At 42.2% G+C, this 17,245-nt stretch overlaps 3 protein-coding genes and 1 long non-coding RNA gene across 6 annotated transcripts; all 4 read right to left on the reverse strand.

Annotated features, from left to right (window-relative positions):
* Nucleotides 1-1,660: 1,660 nt before the first annotated feature.
* Nucleotides 1,661-2,641, reverse strand: LOC129584187 (histamine H1 receptor-like). Its single transcript, XM_055476307.1, has one exon. The coding sequence runs from the start codon at nt 2,639-2,641 to the stop codon at nt 1,661-1,663; it is 981 nt and encodes a 326-aa protein (XP_055332282.1).
* A 1,266-nt stretch (nt 2,642-3,907) lies between these two features.
* On the reverse strand, nt 3,908-9,880 carry LOC129584265 (uncharacterized). Of its 3 annotated transcripts, none has more exons than XM_055476388.1 (5): nt 9,767-9,880; nt 9,475-9,562; nt 8,895-9,242; nt 4,324-4,480; nt 3,908-4,249 (listed from the first exon to the last, which is right to left on the reverse strand). In XM_055476388.1, the coding sequence occupies exons 2-4, from the start codon at nt 9,503-9,505 to the stop codon at nt 4,389-4,391; spliced, it is 471 nt and encodes a 156-aa protein (XP_055332363.1). In that variant the 5' UTR covers nt 9,506-9,562; nt 9,767-9,880; the 3' UTR covers nt 3,908-4,249; nt 4,324-4,388. The 3 variants fall into 3 exon arrangements, 1 of the variants encoding a protein (XP_055332363.1); XR_008689860.1 differs by lacking the exons at nt 3,908-4,249; nt 4,324-4,480 and adding exons at nt 6,400-7,561; nt 7,751-8,463; XR_008689859.1 differs by lacking the exons at nt 3,908-4,249; nt 4,324-4,480 and adding an exon at nt 6,400-7,561 and having other exon boundaries at nt 7,751-9,242.
* Nucleotides 4,711-5,919, reverse strand: LOC129584264 (uncharacterized). The gene is made up of 2 exons (XM_055476387.1): nt 5,688-5,919; nt 4,711-5,447 (listed from the first exon to the last, which is right to left on the reverse strand). Exons 1-2 carry the CDS (start codon nt 5,874-5,876, stop codon nt 5,082-5,084), a joined length of 555 nt encoding a protein of 184 aa, XP_055332362.1. The 5' UTR covers nt 5,877-5,919; the 3' UTR covers nt 4,711-5,081.
* A 3,931-nt stretch (nt 9,881-13,811) lies between the features above and the next one.
* LOC129584432 (uncharacterized) lies at nt 13,812-15,052 on the reverse strand. Its single transcript, XR_008689892.1, has 3 exons — nt 14,976-15,052; nt 14,388-14,558; nt 13,812-14,316 (listed from the first exon to the last, which is right to left on the reverse strand). It is a non-coding gene; the product is annotated as an uncharacterized LOC129584432 (long non-coding RNA).
* Nucleotides 15,053-17,245: the final 2,193 nt, after the last annotated feature.

Consider the following 17,245-nt stretch of genomic DNA (forward strand, 5'->3'; position numbering starts at 1 on the left):
CAGTACTGTAGTTAACTATCAATCTGTTAATAACAATTTAATAAGTACACTAGCTATCTAAGAAAAGCAGCATGTTAATCAGTATGAGTGCACTGTAAACAGTCTGTGTAATCACAAATAGAAAAAATTCGCTGAAAAACATGAAATATATTGTACAGAAATTTCTGTACTATGATACTGACCGAAGTTAATGGCGCCACTGTTCTCTGAAATAAGTAGTATGCTGCTGCCCCAAACCCCACGTGTACGACTGCGATTGACTATAAAACAATGGAAGTTATTGAACTAACACTTTAAATTTTAAATTGGTTATGGGTCAGAGTTTTAGTAATGCAATGTTATACCCTTAATATGCCCCTGTGCTCGATCACGACGTAAGTTTTCTCGATGTCGATAAACAAACTGAAAAAATTTAATGAAGCGTAAATACTTGTAAATGCAAGCACCAGTGGTGCACAAAAATATGCACCATAATGTACGTACTGTACATAAACATGCACCATAATATAAGGGGCATATATGGGGCAGAGTAGGAAGCGGCGAAGGGGCGACGATAGATACTGTACAATATAACTGACAGTTGTGAGGTAAGTAGTGGTCAGGTTCATGGTGCACAAAACATACGGTGCATGCACCAGTGGTGCATAAATATGCACCGTTGGTACGGATCTTTACTGGTGCCATCTAATCTTCAAGTGCTGTGTTTAACTTACTTCCGGCAAAACATGTACCATCTTGATACATCTGTTTTTCTCAAAAACCATTATCTTCTAAAATTTGCAAAAATGGGCAAGAGTATGCTGCAGGTGTCGGCATAGCATACCACGGAAGAAAAATGCAAAATTTGAGCTTGTACGGTATGTACACATTGTACAGTGCGCTTTTAAATGACTGTGATGTATCAGTTTTACGATGTCAGGCCATTAAGGGTTAAACTGCTTAGACAACTGCAGCTTTTAATTGCTCATATTGCTTAACCGAAAACAACATTGCCTGCAAAACTCCCTTTTGTGGGGTTTACTGAGTTTTTCGGTCTGCATTGCATTTACTGCATTTTCGGTCTCATGTTCAGAATCTGCGTTCTTTTCAAGTGAGGCCAGAGTGGTGGTTCTCATTAACCGCGGTGATCACCCTTCATCAGTACGAGGACTGACTTCAGTAAACATAGTAATAAGTTAGTAACCCATATTCCTAATTCATTAAAGTTGTCTTTATTTCGCGGGTTATTGCTGTCACGCTGCTATTGTCGCTGTACAACTGTGAGTGAAATAAGCAAAGCATAATTATGGATAGATTCGTAAGCGATCATAAACGAATTAAGGCTTTTGCTGATGGAAAAATCCAAAATCCTTTCTTTTTCGCGAGCGCATCGTAAGCAAGATTTTTTTATTAGCTATGAGAGAACAGGACTGAGGTTGCATGTATACATGGGATAGAGTGTGGATATCTCATCACTCTGCTCCAAGCGTAATGGATCATTCATTGCGACAAGAATATTGGGATCTGTAGTCAAGAATACTAGCTTGATTTGGTGACCCCAGCAAGTGTGATCATGAAGTCTGCTGTAAAATAAAACATGGACCATGCCAAAAATCAGTTCTGATTTCTAAAGCAAACTTGCTCGGGGGTACCGGTTATATAATGTTAACATTCAGTTCTTTTAGAGCACTTTTTTGCGAAAGCTTTTTACAACCCACACAATCGTTTCTCTGACGTCTTTGAAGCTGAGAGCTAACACAATCGGATCGACTACCGACTGCGCCGAGAACATCATTGCGCCAATCTGCAGCCAAACATACGGCAACTCCACATTGAACACCAGCTGGATGGTGAAGAATGACACGCCCGGCGTCCAGCAGATTACCACACTCAACGTCAGGCACACCAATAAAACCAGCGTCCGTTTCGGTTCTTTCGGGGGTTTCTTCATATCCATAGTCGGCATATTGCTGGAATTGTTCTCTGGATGACTGGACATGGTTTTCGTATTGGTGTTGGCCGTTGTGGTAGTGATGCGCGCGTTAAACCGTTTTTTTCGCCGGTACAACAGGAACGCATTACATCCCACCATGAAGATAATCGGGAAGTTGTAGTTCAATAACTCTGTTGCCGTTGCCCATGCCCATAGTGCCGACATGTTGATTAAACATTGTCCCGTGGAAGTAGGAATTTTATAGTATAGTCCGTCCATGACGACACCGTATAAAGGCAGCACATGGCAGTACAAAAACATGCATATACACAGCCTGATTGCGACAGCGGTATTGTGATATTTCTTGTAGGAAACCGGCCGCGTGATGGCCCATAAACGGTTAACGGTGATGAGGAGGTGCGCGTGGACTGTGGCCACCGAGGACGGGAAAATCGTGTAGAAAAGAAATGTACAGAGCGCATCGCCCATCCACCATTTACTGTAGAGACTGTACAGGATGTTAATGGGACCCTGAGTGGCGATGTAGATAAAGGTCATTAAAATGAGGTTGAAAAGGTACACGGAGAATGGTGTGTGAAGATTCCGGTTGACGATGAACAAGATGAGCAGGCCACCGTTGAACAGAAGCGCTGCCACCAGGATCAGTGTATCCATGATCGGGACAAACGTCCATGATTTTGTAATGTCAGCCGCTGTGGAGTTGTTCATGGTTATGAAGAAGATGTTGTGACTGCACCGCTGGACGATATTTTCTGGAATGGATGAAATCTGCAATCTGGAATAGCTCTTATAGCTGTGTTGTACTCGGGTAAGGCGAAAAATCCAATAACTCAAGTGCTGTGCCACAGGAGCATAAAATCATAATGGAAGAAGGACTTGGGATAATGCGGCATATTTAACGAGGCACACTTTCACACTGATTATAATCTTAAGACAGGCAAGAGCTGGCTTTGGATTACGCCGCGCCCAGAACTACCGTGGTCAAGAGTGAACATCCGCTAGTTAACATGCAGTTTATTAGTATCATTTTCATGCAAAATTTAAAAGACAGAACAAAACATTAATAAAAGTAGTGCCTTGAATGATCATGAAATACGTTCAAATGGTTTTCGGTTATGTAGAATGTATCAGATGTTGCCGCGTTGCGATAGAATGTTAAAACATTACAGTCATCAAACTGAACTGCTATTAAATGTGATACGGATGCGACTACTGTTTTTGCGAAGCTGTCCAGAATGTTGACAGTGTCACAGTATGTCTGTACTACCTTCTTTTTATAGCAAAACTTTATGTCAGACGATTGTTTTGAACGTTTCTCCACCTTTTATCAACGGATTGAAATTACTCCAGACTATGACGGTACCATGAGTGAGACGACTGTGTCATGGGGTGGTTGTTACGAAAGCTAAACTGAATAGATCACACTAACACCACCATGCAAAAACAGAGCATAGAAATTGTGACACCTCTTGTTCTTTTTTCCCTTGACGCTGTCGTCTGCTGTTCACGCTTAGTATGGTTGGTGCCTATTGAAGCAAAAAGAGCAATGATAGTATCCGATGCGGAATTATTTACACTCCCGTTACGCTGTCTGTATTTGTGTGCTCACTGTATGGTGAGTACATTGTGAAACTTTAATATTTATTATAATTATACAGAAGGGCTTCTATAACGTTTTGTTTGTCGTTCTGCCTATTATTGCTACTTGAAGCTGTATACAATTGTAACATCGCATGACCGGAATTAATTCTGTTTCAAATGCAAACCAATCGATGTTTTGCCCGGTACTCGATAATTAAAAAGAGGTATGGGAGCATCCGCTTTTCTTTACATTGCGCATACGGCTTACACTGGGTTCAACCAGGTGAGCAGCCTTCTACAACTGATCGCGTAGGAATGTTCCCTTCAATTGTGAGCAAGAACTTTCGCATCTGCATCTTCCTTCTTAATATACTATGTGATGACAGAGCCGTTTCTGAACAAGAAGAATGTATCAAAATCATTATGTATTTGCTGAGAAATGCTCGCCACACACTTCATGTCGTTTAACTCAAACATCTGCCTCCTCAGATTTGGAATTGTACAAGACGCACAAGCTAACCGTGCCGACATGCACCGGCAGCAGGTGTTAGCTGACTCTAGCAGATTCCTGCTAAAGAGTCCTTCTTATAATTGCACTGTGGGTTCGACAAACTTTTGGTGAATGAGTACAGTATTGCAGAAAACCGCTGAATAATATTCTTCCAAGTGCTAACGGCATCTTCCGGTAAAACTGAACAAGTTGAAGATAACGGAAGGAGATGCGCTTTCGCGCACCTGTAATTAAAAAGAAAGATTCTGTACTAGTGACTAGTAAATTACTTTTCATTACCGAGACAAAAGCGTCTTACTTGAATTTTCTCGCTTTATCAGAAAAACTAAAACTCCATTTCAGTCGGTGACGTAGTTAACCAAATTAGTCGGCCAAGAGGTAGCGAAGGACCTCTGTGTTCCAGAAAACGGGAATTTTGTCGGTCACGTCGCTCACGTCGGTCAAGCACTTAAAATCTTTAAAGATATAAAAGTAAAACATAAATAATGAAAAATATGAAGTCGGAGAGGTTTAAAATATTTTTTGCCTATTTGTTATATTAATTTTTGCATGAATAAATACAAAGCAAAATAATAAATAAAAACTGTGAATGTAGTGTGAACAGAAGTTTTCGAGAATTTGAAAAATAAGCAAGTAATGTGGTCTGCTGTCCAAGTAAGTAACAGACATATGTGTCTTTGTCCAGTTCAGCAGAAAGCAGTTTACTCAGAGAAGCAGTTCAAACGAAATGCACAAATAATTTACCCATAAGTTAGATTATATTTATACAGACTTCATACGGTAACCGGCCAGCTAACGCAATAACTGCTACAAAGTACTTTGCATAACACTATGACTGTCAGCTCAGGCCATAACACGTAGTTAGGTAAATGAAGCTCGCGATCGAACTAGGAAAAGCATTTTTATCCGGTCCGAAGAGAATTAAGTTGCTGAAATTTGAATATTTTCTGCACACGAAGCGCGTCTTCAACCCACTTCCCAAAGCTTGCGGCGAATTGTACATGAAGTTATGTACGTATGCTAGAGCATTCGCATGAGCTGTACATGGAAAATGGACTATTTAGAGGGATGTCGGCAGCAATAGCACTTCCCGTAAACAGTCCCAAAGCTCCACTTATCGTTTTGATTGGGGCATCGGGAGTCGCGGTGCTGCCAGTCATTGAACCAACATGCAGAGCCTTGTTCAGAAACTGTCAGATAGGAGTCGCAGTTGTAGGCGTCGAGAACACGAATGGACGATGCATTGGTATTCGACTCTGGCTGATCCGTCTGTCCCATTGCAACGGGCGTAAAGTGATGTGTGCGACAGCAGTAGCATTGTCCGAATCCGTTGTTGAAGCTAAACTTGTCGCGATCACCGCCGCAACGGTTATCACGCGTTTGCCAGTCATTGTACCAACAAGATGCAACACAACTGCCGCCCTGTAAATTAACGCCATCAGAGACAGACGTTCATCATAAGGACAAGCGCTGTTCGAACAAAAGCTTTTAAAGTCTGTAATCGACGGTAACTGTACTGTTTGAAAAACACTTTTGGCACCTTTATTGAGAGTGACCTTTGCAGTATATATTTCAAACGCTAAAGCTGCTTTACGGTAAAGTTACTTTATACCACGTTCAAGTTACTAAATAAAAGAAGCTTTCAGTTATATGGTAAAATACCTGGATATTATCGTCGCAGTCGAAGCCGGCAGTCATAACTTGAGAGTCGTTGTTGGCTTGTGTCATGACTTGAGAGCCTTTGTTGGCTTGTGTCATGACTTGAGAGCCTTTGTTGGCTTTTGCAGCGCCAGCATTAACCAACGAAGCGCTGCTAATGCAGCCTAGGACAAAGAGAATTGTAGCCACCATTTCACTGTGTAGTCTTTGACAAACGTTTTGTAGTTTGCAGTATCTTTCGGAAACAAGTTTTTATATGCCTGGGAAATATCAGCGAATGCTGCCGTAAGGACAGTGGGGATTTCCTGTAATAAAATCTAGGCCGCCTGTGTTGCCGGTTTCTGCTTAATCACACATGTTTTCGGGTCTAGAAACTTGTTTCATGTGTAGGTCGTTACTGTCGATTTTAGTATGCCGAGACAAACACTCAGTAATTTCGGCATGTAGACGTAAATAGCCGGAAACAAAAATGTTGCCTTGTAAATAAGTATCGCTTCTGCAACAGGAAGTGATTTGGCAACTGTTATTCAACGAAAATTGATGGAGCCTACCGTAACCGAAACGGAATTTCACTTAACGCTGTTGCTGCTGCTGTTTTCGGTACTACTTAAATGTGCGGCCAAAATTAATGTGTGTACAATCTGGGTAATTCACAGTGCTTAAATTTCCAGTAATTTTTAGTCATCCGCATTGGCTTGTTATTCTTTTACCGAATTGACAGCTGTAAAGTAAAATAACAAAACAACGGTCAAGTTATTACCACGTAAGAAGATTAGGTAGCCTAATTAATAAACAATTTTTTGATTACTAAAGGGACGTCAAGGCAAGCATGCAGTACAGTAACTGTAGCCACTATGATGGACCTTGGGCAGCACTTTAGCTGAGTCCAGAATGCCGTAGACGAAGCCGGGAAGAAAACAACAAAAGCCGGCTTTGCAACAAAAGCAAAGTTGCAGGCAGTATCCGATTTTAATTATAACTGCTGACGCAGCTATCAGTCCATTTCCTCCATCTCTTGCCTTGCGCCGCAGCGCACAGTAGTCGAATCCGTAATCTTAACTGCATGACACTTCGCAGACGGTTTAGCTGAGAGCGACTTTATTTGACGGCACACAATGCTACGCTTTCGCACTTCGGCGCACTCGAATATCTTGTCGAAACGCCAGTCATTCAGGTTCCAGTCCCAACATGGAAGGAAATCCAAGTACAACCACTCGCGCATTATTCCGTTGCAGCTCGTACAGAACAGCATACGGTCTTCATCGGTGGATCCCATGTAACCATGGATGATCGTAACATGCATAGATGGCACATCGTCGGGCAGACCGTCGGCTTGCAGAATCTGCTTAGCATACGGTTTGATCGTATAGCGCCCAATATGGCACATAACCAAAACAGGACAGGACGCCCGGCGTCCAGCTCTGCCTGGATGTCCAACCAACTGACATTTTCTTTCACGACGTATTCGTACTCAACTTCAAATGTGTTCAGCCATTCCACTAATTAAGGAAATGGTGCACCGACTGGCTGCAAACCCTGCGTGAATGCGGGCTGAAGTGACTCGTTACTAAGAATGTCCCGTGCCAACTGATGAAAAAATTAATTCTTCGGTATTCGTAATTCAGGTAGCAGCTCAGCAAGTACTACGCGAAATTTTTTCTTAATAGGCTGTCCAGGATCCAAGGCTTTTGGGCATTCGTGTATCAGCCTTTCAGCGTTCTCGATTCTAAACGGAGGAGCTTCGTAGTGGGCCAGGAAGCGCACACCGCAATTGGCGCTGTTGCTCCAGGAGATGTCGCTGTATTCCTTTTCGCTGTCCGTATGGCGTGGAAGAACATAGTTGGACCGCAGTTTAATTACTTCAGGTCTTTGGTGCACTGCGAAAACAATACAATGGCATACAATGTAAAGGTGCTTAAAATACGGCAGTAAGCTATTTTAAAACAGATTTTTTGTAACAGTTTTTATCTTATTAAATCAAAAGAATTTTTCTTGATTAAGGTTGTCGTAACCAAATAAGAATTACAAACAAGCAAAGCCTGCGTCAAAGTGAGGATTTTACATACATCCAGCAACCATTCTGTTGTCCGGATCGCAACAAATCCATGGATCGGCCAGTAGTTGTTTGGCGCTAGAACGCCGTAAAGGATCTTCGACAGTGCATTTCTTAATGAATTCAGCCAATAGCTTTTATATCGGTAGGAATCCAAGGTCGGCCTCCAGTTTACAGAAACCGCTCCAGTTGTACACTGTTCAACCGAAGCGGTTTTTGTTCCTCTGGGTTTTTAATGGCTCTGCTTTGGTTTTTCTCAATCGAAAATACCTCCAAATTAGCATTCGTATAATGGCACATCTGTGAAGACACTAGGAAAATGACAGTACAGACTCTGTACAGCCAACGCTCCAAATATCGGCGTTCTTTCGGATGCCTTTTGGTCGGTCGCCGTGACGATCATCAGCTTCATGGAAGTGATCATTTATTGGGCTGGGGATTTGGTTAATACGCTCAGGTGACAGATACATGAGGGTACCAACCATCGCGGCTGCGCTCAGTGTTTGGTTGCTGACCTCATTAGGAACCGGCACGAAATCATCTAAGTCAGCAATTTTCGCTACGATGTCCTGGTTAGCGTCGACACCGAGCAGAATGTTGTCAGGTTTTATGTCGCCGTGGAATACGCCATGTGAATGAAGGAACTCGACGCCGGTTACCATGTCTTTGGTCAGTTTGTGTACGACCGACCAGGCTGGTACTATTTTCTTGAAAAGTTCCGCAAGGCTGCCAGTTATGCAGACAAATAGGCTCACTGTCGTAGGTTTATTTACGTACTCCATTGCTAATTTAATACTCTGGCTTTGTTGTGCATACGGACTACTGACACTTAACTATGATCCCAGCTACGGTTCCTTAAAAACATTAAGTATTATTTAAGTGCAAAAACATGCAACCGATGTTTACGCGCAAGTATTGTTATCCTAAAGCCAATGGCGCAGTTAAATTGATGTCGCATGCTCTGTATGTACGTCATCTAACAATTGTAAGTTGTGGTGCTTACATAATCCTATACGTATTAAACTTGTTTATATATAAATTTATTTGTTTGTTTGTATTTGGACGAAAATTATCAATGTTTATTGTCAACGAAAAATTGCACGGCTGTTAATTACAGCAATCTGAAGTCCCGTACTTTGCTGCCGGAAATTATTTACCTTGACACCACTCCATTAAAACAATCAGCTGCGCCGGTTTAGTCAAGGATTGCGGAGATACTTCGACATGTGTGTAGCGTACGACGTTTTCATGCCGGAGATTTTTTAACAGCGTCCACTTTTCGTCCAACTTCTTGACGGTGTCCGAGTGGCTCTGCAGTGGAATTTCTTTGAGCACATAGCGGGCCATTTCGAAAGTTCCAGACGACTTTTCCCCAAAGTGGATATTCTGAACAAGGCTAACTGTGCCTCGGGATGGCAAACACAGCTGATGTACTTCGCGCATTTGCGCACTGTCGGCTCCAGTGGTTAACGTCCATAGTCGCTTAGGCGAGGACGACGGTGACCCTGTAAATAGCGAAACGATCACACGCTCTTATAACTGGTGTATCGACAACTGCAACTGGTGGTCCATGTATACTGTATACATATATAGTATACATTAATTGAATACCTAAAGGTTCTGCGGCCCGATAATTATTGTGATTGTGTTAATGCACACAGTCACAATACTTTTAGCATTAATTGTTAGAGAAACGGACCTATTAATTTACGTAAGAACGAACGTAATTTTACGTACCTTTATGCTTACTGAAAGCCGTGTCGGCCATGGTGAATATTCAGGAAAAGTTGCAGACTACTACTCTTGAGTAGCAACAAAGCGGAAACTGAAAAAAATATAGCGTTTGTAGCGTGCAATTACAAGAATCGCAAGCAGTGCTCGGAGTTCCTGTCTGCCTGCTAGTGACTGGTAATGGTACTAGTTTCGACGATTTATCTGTAACGTCTGCGTTAGCGATTTATCTGTAAACTGTATAGTATACACAGTTCACTTATAAGTACCGGCTACCAGTCAAGCTGAATCAACACACCTTATGTTAAGTAAGTTTAACAATATACTCGTTATTTTTCTTCCTACACAAAGACAACTTTACAAGTAAGTTTAACTGCCATCTGGCGCTCACGTACTAAGAACGTAGAAAAACTGGAAGCTCGTGTGTGGATGAACAGGTTGCGTCACAATAATAACTTTAGACCACACAGATAGTACCGTAGAGCGCAAAGTTTGTAAATATTGCAGTCGTGCTCCATAGCTTCCATTGCAGATGTTTGGCAGTGATACGGAAACGATACATTTTATCGCCACAGACTATCTCACCCTGGACAAATATTTTCCAGACGCAGCGTACAGGAAATGTCTGCAAAGCGGCCGACACACCATAGTTACTTACATGCATATACATACTAGGTAGTATGCCATACTTATTATTATCTGAACAGTACTGACATTTCAGCATTCCGTACAGCTCGCCTTAATACCGGCAAAGAATTTGTAGTAAAATCGCTGGTTATTTTCCTCTACTTGGATATAGGATATGCTGGACGTTAAGTTCACACTCGTAGATGCTCTACTAATCTGTATATTTTTATAAAAATATCAGGTTTTTTGTATTATAAAAACGCAAGCTGCAGCGGCACGAATGTTACTACTAACGGCAGCCTCTTGCAACGGTTCTGTACTTATGACTTACGAGTAACACTTGTGTAAATCTGCTAACGTAATCCAGATTTTAACGACATAGCAACTGGTTGGAAATCTTTATTTATTTTCTTTACTGTAGTTTTGTTTTCGTATCTGTACATGTGTTTTAGCAGTCTTGCTGATCGGAATTCATAGGAATACAAGCGCGACTATTAACGAACAACGCAACGAACAACGCTGTATACATATTTCGACTGCAATATGTATACAGTTTTGGTGCTTATTGTTAGTGCTGCTTGCAACAGATTACTGCTTCCGGACGCAAAATATCATCTGACCGGAATTATATTATCGAAGTCATCAGGCTTCATAAAGGAGGTTGGAAATGCCTGAACATTCGGACACCTTCGTACTTCAGGTAGACGAAACCGAACACCGCTTTCGCCTGATAAAACGCCTGGACTACAAAGTTGTACTGGTACAAGAGACATGTGCAGGCTTTTGCGCAGCGGAAGACCGGCATTTGGTAATTAAAATGCTGGAATACGAACTGCCTACGCACGGTGCGCATCGAATACAGGCCATTGCGACGATGAAAGAAGCGTGGAAGAGACTACGCCGGCTGAATCATCCCAACGTCCTTCCGTGCATTTATGCGGTATTGGATGGTGGATCATTCGAGGGGAAATTCCTTACCGGCACACAAGTAATGGATTACTCTGTACAGCCCAAGTAAAACGGCCTAGCTGTACTTCACCCGCGGTTTTAACGATATAATATTATGCCTATCGCGAACAGGAATAACATATTTACATTAATTTGTATTATCGTATCAGTCAGGCACCACGTTTAGGTAAACGAATGGTATGAATGCAGGACTAAGAATCACTGTTTTACAGTGGGAGACTTCGCTAAATACATGACAGAAAAGCCACAATTTTTGGACAGCGAAATCAAGCACTATAGCTACCAAATATTACAAGGAATCAAGTACATGCATACTGCCTTCAACATGATACACGGAGACCTAAAGCCGCAGAATTCTCGTGTTTCCGGATTCAGCTATGTCGCTCGGCGTCGTGCTAAAGATCATCGATCTCGATCACCATGCAGCTCTCAGCCAGTCCATGTCGCGAACTGAAGACGGCAAAAAGGTCGTGGGGACCAAGATGCTTATGTCCCCAGAGATGATCCTCAGTGGTAAAGGCGGTCGTCGCACTGATATCTGGAGCTACGGTTGCATCATCCTAACCATGCTAACCAGTAACCAGCCTCTGCAGTTTGCCTGGGACGAAAATGGTTTCGTAGATCCTCTGGATCTAAAGATCCGCTCAGGAAGCTACGTCACCATAACCGAAAAGGACTTCAGGTTGGGCAGCGGCTTGGCAGTACCCCTAATCCCTTTAAGCGTTACAGACGGGGAGTGTCAAAATTTTTTTAAAAGCTTGTTTGACGGTGGATGCTCGCAAGCGAGCAAGAGCCGAGTTTCTAGAGACAGAACCGTGGCTGTCTGACGAGCATCGTTATTGGCTGTCTAGAAAAGGTGAGCAGTGTCAAAAAATTAAAATGTTGCTGTTATCATACTTACTCTTCGGTGACGCAACGCTTAACCTTAGATATTCTTTGACTGAATTGCAAAGACCGTGTAATATACTATCCTTGTGAAAAAACTATTGTCCAATATTTTCATAGTCTTCATAAGAGCTCTAACATAACAGCAATCCATAGAGCCATTCAATCAAATGAAATACAAAACCCCTGCCCCTGCCAGGGGCACCCTAAAAACCACAACAAACCAGATTTATAAATTGAAAATCTTATTAGAGCTCTGAAAGTGTGCTGTTACTACACTTATCACACGTTGAAAATGATACGAGGACTAATGTAGAAATTAGAACAGCAAAAGCATGTAGAATGTTCGCGGCAAGTGCAACATAGCGAAAATTGCTTGAATTCATGCACGGAGCACAGTGCGTATATTGGACTTGCATTTTTCCGTAAACCACACTCTGTGCTGCAAATCTATCGGGCGGATACAGTACGGTAACGATCATTTTATGTGATTTTTCCCTCGCCGTTTTGTGACAGCTTATTTTTATTTACGCACAATTTTCTCGCGCAGTGCAATCAAGAGCACTTTTTCAATCAGAGCGATGTTCAATCGGTTTTATTCACACATGACTCACTAAAGTGTGCAGTATCAACCTGCATCGCCATGAAAGCTGGTCGCAGGAAACAGCCAGCTGGACCCTTTACCTACAGAACGTCGAACCGGGCAGTCTTCGCCACTGGATTTCGGGGATTAACTGCGCTCGTATTGTCATCATTCATTCATTACAATCGAGGTACAACCAACAAGTTTACGACACAGCGGCCAACCTGTTGTTAGAAAAATTACGCGGACGACCTTTCGGCGATGACCGGTTAGAAATCTGCCTTAACCATCTATCAACCGTCATTACAACCCTCCCAGAATCCGAGCAAGGACTTTACAGAATCATCGAAGCCAACCTGCGAAACAACAACGGTGCGCTTATTATCAGACAATTTTTCCCGGTGTATCTATCTCTTCAAATGTTAGCCAGTTTGCTGAATGACCTTTCAGCCAACGATAAATATCGCTACGTCGTGGAAACAGATATTAAGTGGAGTGACATTCAGCGTTCATTGGACGGCAACCATCCCGTTATCTGTCAAGTGTCCGAAAACGAAATCGATCAAAGCGAGCACGTGATCAATCAGGCTAAAATGGTTTGGCTGGCGCCAATTTGCCCCCTGAAACTGGTGGAACTGGATTTTATGGTTGTAACGGGCTATTCAGAGCGAACCAGTGGGGAAATATTCGTTGCACTGACAAAGGCCGATGGGCTGAGTGCGGAAATGAATCTGCACGACTTTGAACAAGTATGGCAGTGGCAAAGTACTGATCCGTTGACTCAGCAGTATCTGTTGTCGGAAAACATAAGACCGACATCGGCTCTCTTCCGCGCACCAAACCGTAAATAATCAGGTTTGCGCGATTTTACTCATGCCTTTATGTTGTGGCTTTTGAACCATATAATACCGTTGGGATTTAATGATTTTCATTAACTCAGGCCTCAGATGCCTGTTTCTACCCAGTTTCAAATAAGTACCTACTTTGAAGAGCATTTAGCTTTCCGAAGAAGGTTTCAGTTTTTGGTCTCAGGTATCGCTTTGTAGTTTGTGCCACGTTGTTTGCAGCCACAACTTCTTTTTCCAGAAATCTTCTCCGCGCTTAGTTATTTTAAAATTTAAAATCTAAGCAACCATGCATGCTAAAACAGGATGCGCGTGTTAGATATACACATACTTCAGTAAGGATTTAGCACTTAGTAGTAAAAAATCATATGACAAAAACTAAATTCGGATGAATGGATTGTGACAGCTTGACCACCACATTTCACAGCGTGCGTTATTGGAAGCAGTATGAGTAAAATAAAATCCTAGATTACTTAGGAGGCGCTTCGTTAGAAGATAAAATTAGCAAATGTCTTCACAGACTGCGCTACAGCCAGTACCTCAAAGAAAAGTTTAGAGCCATGGCTAAATAAATGAAATCTAGTGAACATCAGTCCAGCTCCTCCATTTCCCGCACCATGCCGCTTTGCGCAAGGTTCATTTGTTCCTCAACGCAGACTTCAAGATACTTGCTGGGCATGCATTTTCTACGGTGTACCAAGCTACGCTTTCGCGGCCATGCGAACTAGAATATCGTGTCGAAGCGCCAGTCATGTAGTTTCCTGTCCCAGCACGGGAGCAATTCGCCATACGGGTCGTCGATGTCAGGAACAGAAAATTAATATGATGCTAACTGGTTAAATTCACCCATATGCTGGAATTTATCGGACGATGGCATTCACAATTTCCTCTGCCATCATCCCATATCAATAGGGTATACGTGACAAATGCTCCGAGTAACTGCAAGAAAGCGGCAGAGGTTAATGCTTAACAAACATCTCGAGAACTGCAGATAAAAGCACACGACTTACACCGATGACAAACTCTGGGTTGACGTTCAACATACCGCCTAGGCTGAATCCTATGTGCTCTCTGTCCAAAAGCTGCATATGAACCAGTGCTTTCGTCCGGTACAAATGATGAGCGCTATCGTATGGCAAATCAGCAATTCGAAAGGACACTGCTTCGCACATTCCTGTTGCCTGAAAATAAGAATAAATAATTTCGAATTCTGATTGAGTTTAGCAGTTAGGGTTTCGATTATTCTATAACAGTACGTACCGCCAACTTAATAATTAATATTTTAACAGGAAAACAAATAAAACGTTAACAAGACTTTTAAGTGCTAAGTGCACGCATAAAACAGTTCATAAACACGAAAACCAGCCTTTTTTCATAGTTGGTGATTGCTTTATTGTTTTTAACTACAGCATTTGCTACTGTGCAGGGGTTTCTAATTTAAACCATTTGAAGTCACTGAAAAATATTAATTTGCCTAACCTGTACATTCAACAAAATGAATGCTACGGTGCGCAGTACTAGAAGCGCGCACAGCTGATACATGGTGTACATCATATTGTTAGATGTGTCGCTTCCGCTCCAGTTTCCTTGCAGAATACCTTTAAATACAGTCACTCTGTCCATGGGCCATGAAATATCTTGAACATATAGCATCAACAAATAGAAGTTCACTCCTTTGCGTAAGCGTTGCACATGACGGCATAGAACCGAATGCGTCTTCAGAATCTTGTCGGCATCGCTTAAACCAGCACTCGCGTACGCTTTCGCAATGTTGGCAAAAGTCATGCCAAGTGTTGCGGATATTAGGATCAAGAAGCACTGCGCCATGGATGTAAGACCGCCAAACAGCCACGATACCGATTTTATAATGGCATCTTTAATGAAACTACGCTGGCTGTAGTTCAGTGCAAACACCTGTCGCAATTCGAAAGCAATATAATCAAGTATGGGATACCAAATATAGCCACAAACCATTCCTAAGAAAGTTACCAAACCCAGAACAACTTTCCTGTTCGAACTAGTGAGGAATGGCTTGCATATCGCCATACAACCGTCAAGCCAGTGTTCAAGATTCAAAATCCGAAGACCAGACCGATGTAGGTAAATGGATAGCAAATCCTGGTAAAAACGTTAGCAAACTGCTGGACCAAATCCGACGCTGACTCCAGTTTTGCATTACTGTTAATTGTGATCAGGGTACACGTACTGACAATCGTCCCCAGAAATATCACGGTGGACCAACCCATTAAAATGCCTTCCAAGACTGGATTAGCTCGGCAACGAAGTTTTTTAGGTGCGTTCGGCATGCGCGCGAATCTGCCCACGAAGCGCATCCCCAGCAACCAATATGCGCATACTGCTTTTACGCAGTCAGTGTTTACGCCGATCCACCTCATTGTACTGACACGATCTTTCGAAAATCGAAGTCAATCGAAACAAAAAAAACCTAGCGACAGATATTCTCCAGGTAGTCACGGAACGAATGCACAGTTATTATTCTCTAATACTGCAACGTTCAGCGCCGAGAACAGCAGTTATGAAGGTACCCTTTATGCCCCCAAGTCACACCCATTGAGCCGACGGAAAACTGATGTCTTCAGGGAGTACTATCTTTACTGCACTAACTAAAAGGTACAATCCGCAAAAGCCATGGGTTTTTACATTTCGGTAATGCTCCTTGCATTCAGACAGCATATCGCCACCGCAGCGGTTCTCTCGTGGGGAATCAAAACAAACCTTCGTCTCAAGTTCAACCGCAAACACATAATATAACTACCTAGAAATCTTTTATGGTTGCATAACTTTGGACTCTTTCTACTGGGTTTGATATTATGAAGATACTGTAGTACAATGGTTCCTGTTTCTCGTACAAAACAGCCACAGTGAGTTGAATTGGCGCGACTACTGAATTTGAGTAGCTCGTAGCCTCGTGCTCCAGCGTTTTAATTACTAAACGATGTGCTTAATTGTGCTGTGTATGGCCCTGTGCCTATCTTTTGAGAAACCGAAGCTTTTTACAAATTTTTTTAAAAAAGTACAATGGAAAACACAAACAGCTTACTAAAGGAGATAATGCACTATATGGTTAAAAGTCTATGCGCCGGGCATGTGACATCGGTCACCAATAATTATGCTTCATGGCATTCATTGGCATAGAAGTACAGATACAGTACTTGTAAAGCCCAAAACTGCAGCTTTAGACATACTGACAGTAATCGAGCGAATTTCATACAACGTCCTGGTAGTAATCCAGTACAGGCTGTGCTGTAAAAATTAGCCTGTATTGCACGGTATTAATCGTAAATTGAGGATGACCCAGCTTCGCGTATGTGCAGTTGCGCACAGTGTGCATGTAGGTGACGAACGTGTGGCTTAAATTAAACTTTAAGCCACAACATATATTCAATAGACCATTTTTAGGTTTACAGCCACCTTCAGATTATGTTGTCTGGGAACGCTCATAACGGAAACCCACTTGTCTATTAGATAATTAAAGAGGTATCAATTCTTATGAAGATGGTATACAGAACGAGTATACCAGATGACATGAAATGATATACTCTAGTGCTTTAATTAGAATATCCGTTGATGCCACTGCGAGTAGTTTTGACGCTATTTAGTGGAATTCACGCATAAGCTTGAGTTCATCGCACGATTACATTCGCAGTTTGCTTTACCATCATCCCATATCAACAAGGTGTACGTGATAAATGCTCCGAGTAACTGCAAAAACAATAAAGTATATCAAACAAACTTCAGATAAAAGGACATAACTTACACCGATGACGAACTCCCGGTTGACGTTCAACAGACCGCCTAGGCTGAATCCTATGTGCTCTCTGTCCAACAGCTGCATATGAACCAATGC

The sequence above is a fragment of the Paramacrobiotus metropolitanus genome, unplaced genomic scaffold (assembly GCF_019649055.1).
Source record: "Paramacrobiotus metropolitanus isolate TYO unplaced genomic scaffold, Prichtersi_v1.0 Parri_scaffold0000013, whole genome shotgun sequence".
Lineage (NCBI taxonomy): Eukaryota > Metazoa > Tardigrada > Eutardigrada > Parachela > Macrobiotidae > Paramacrobiotus > Paramacrobiotus metropolitanus.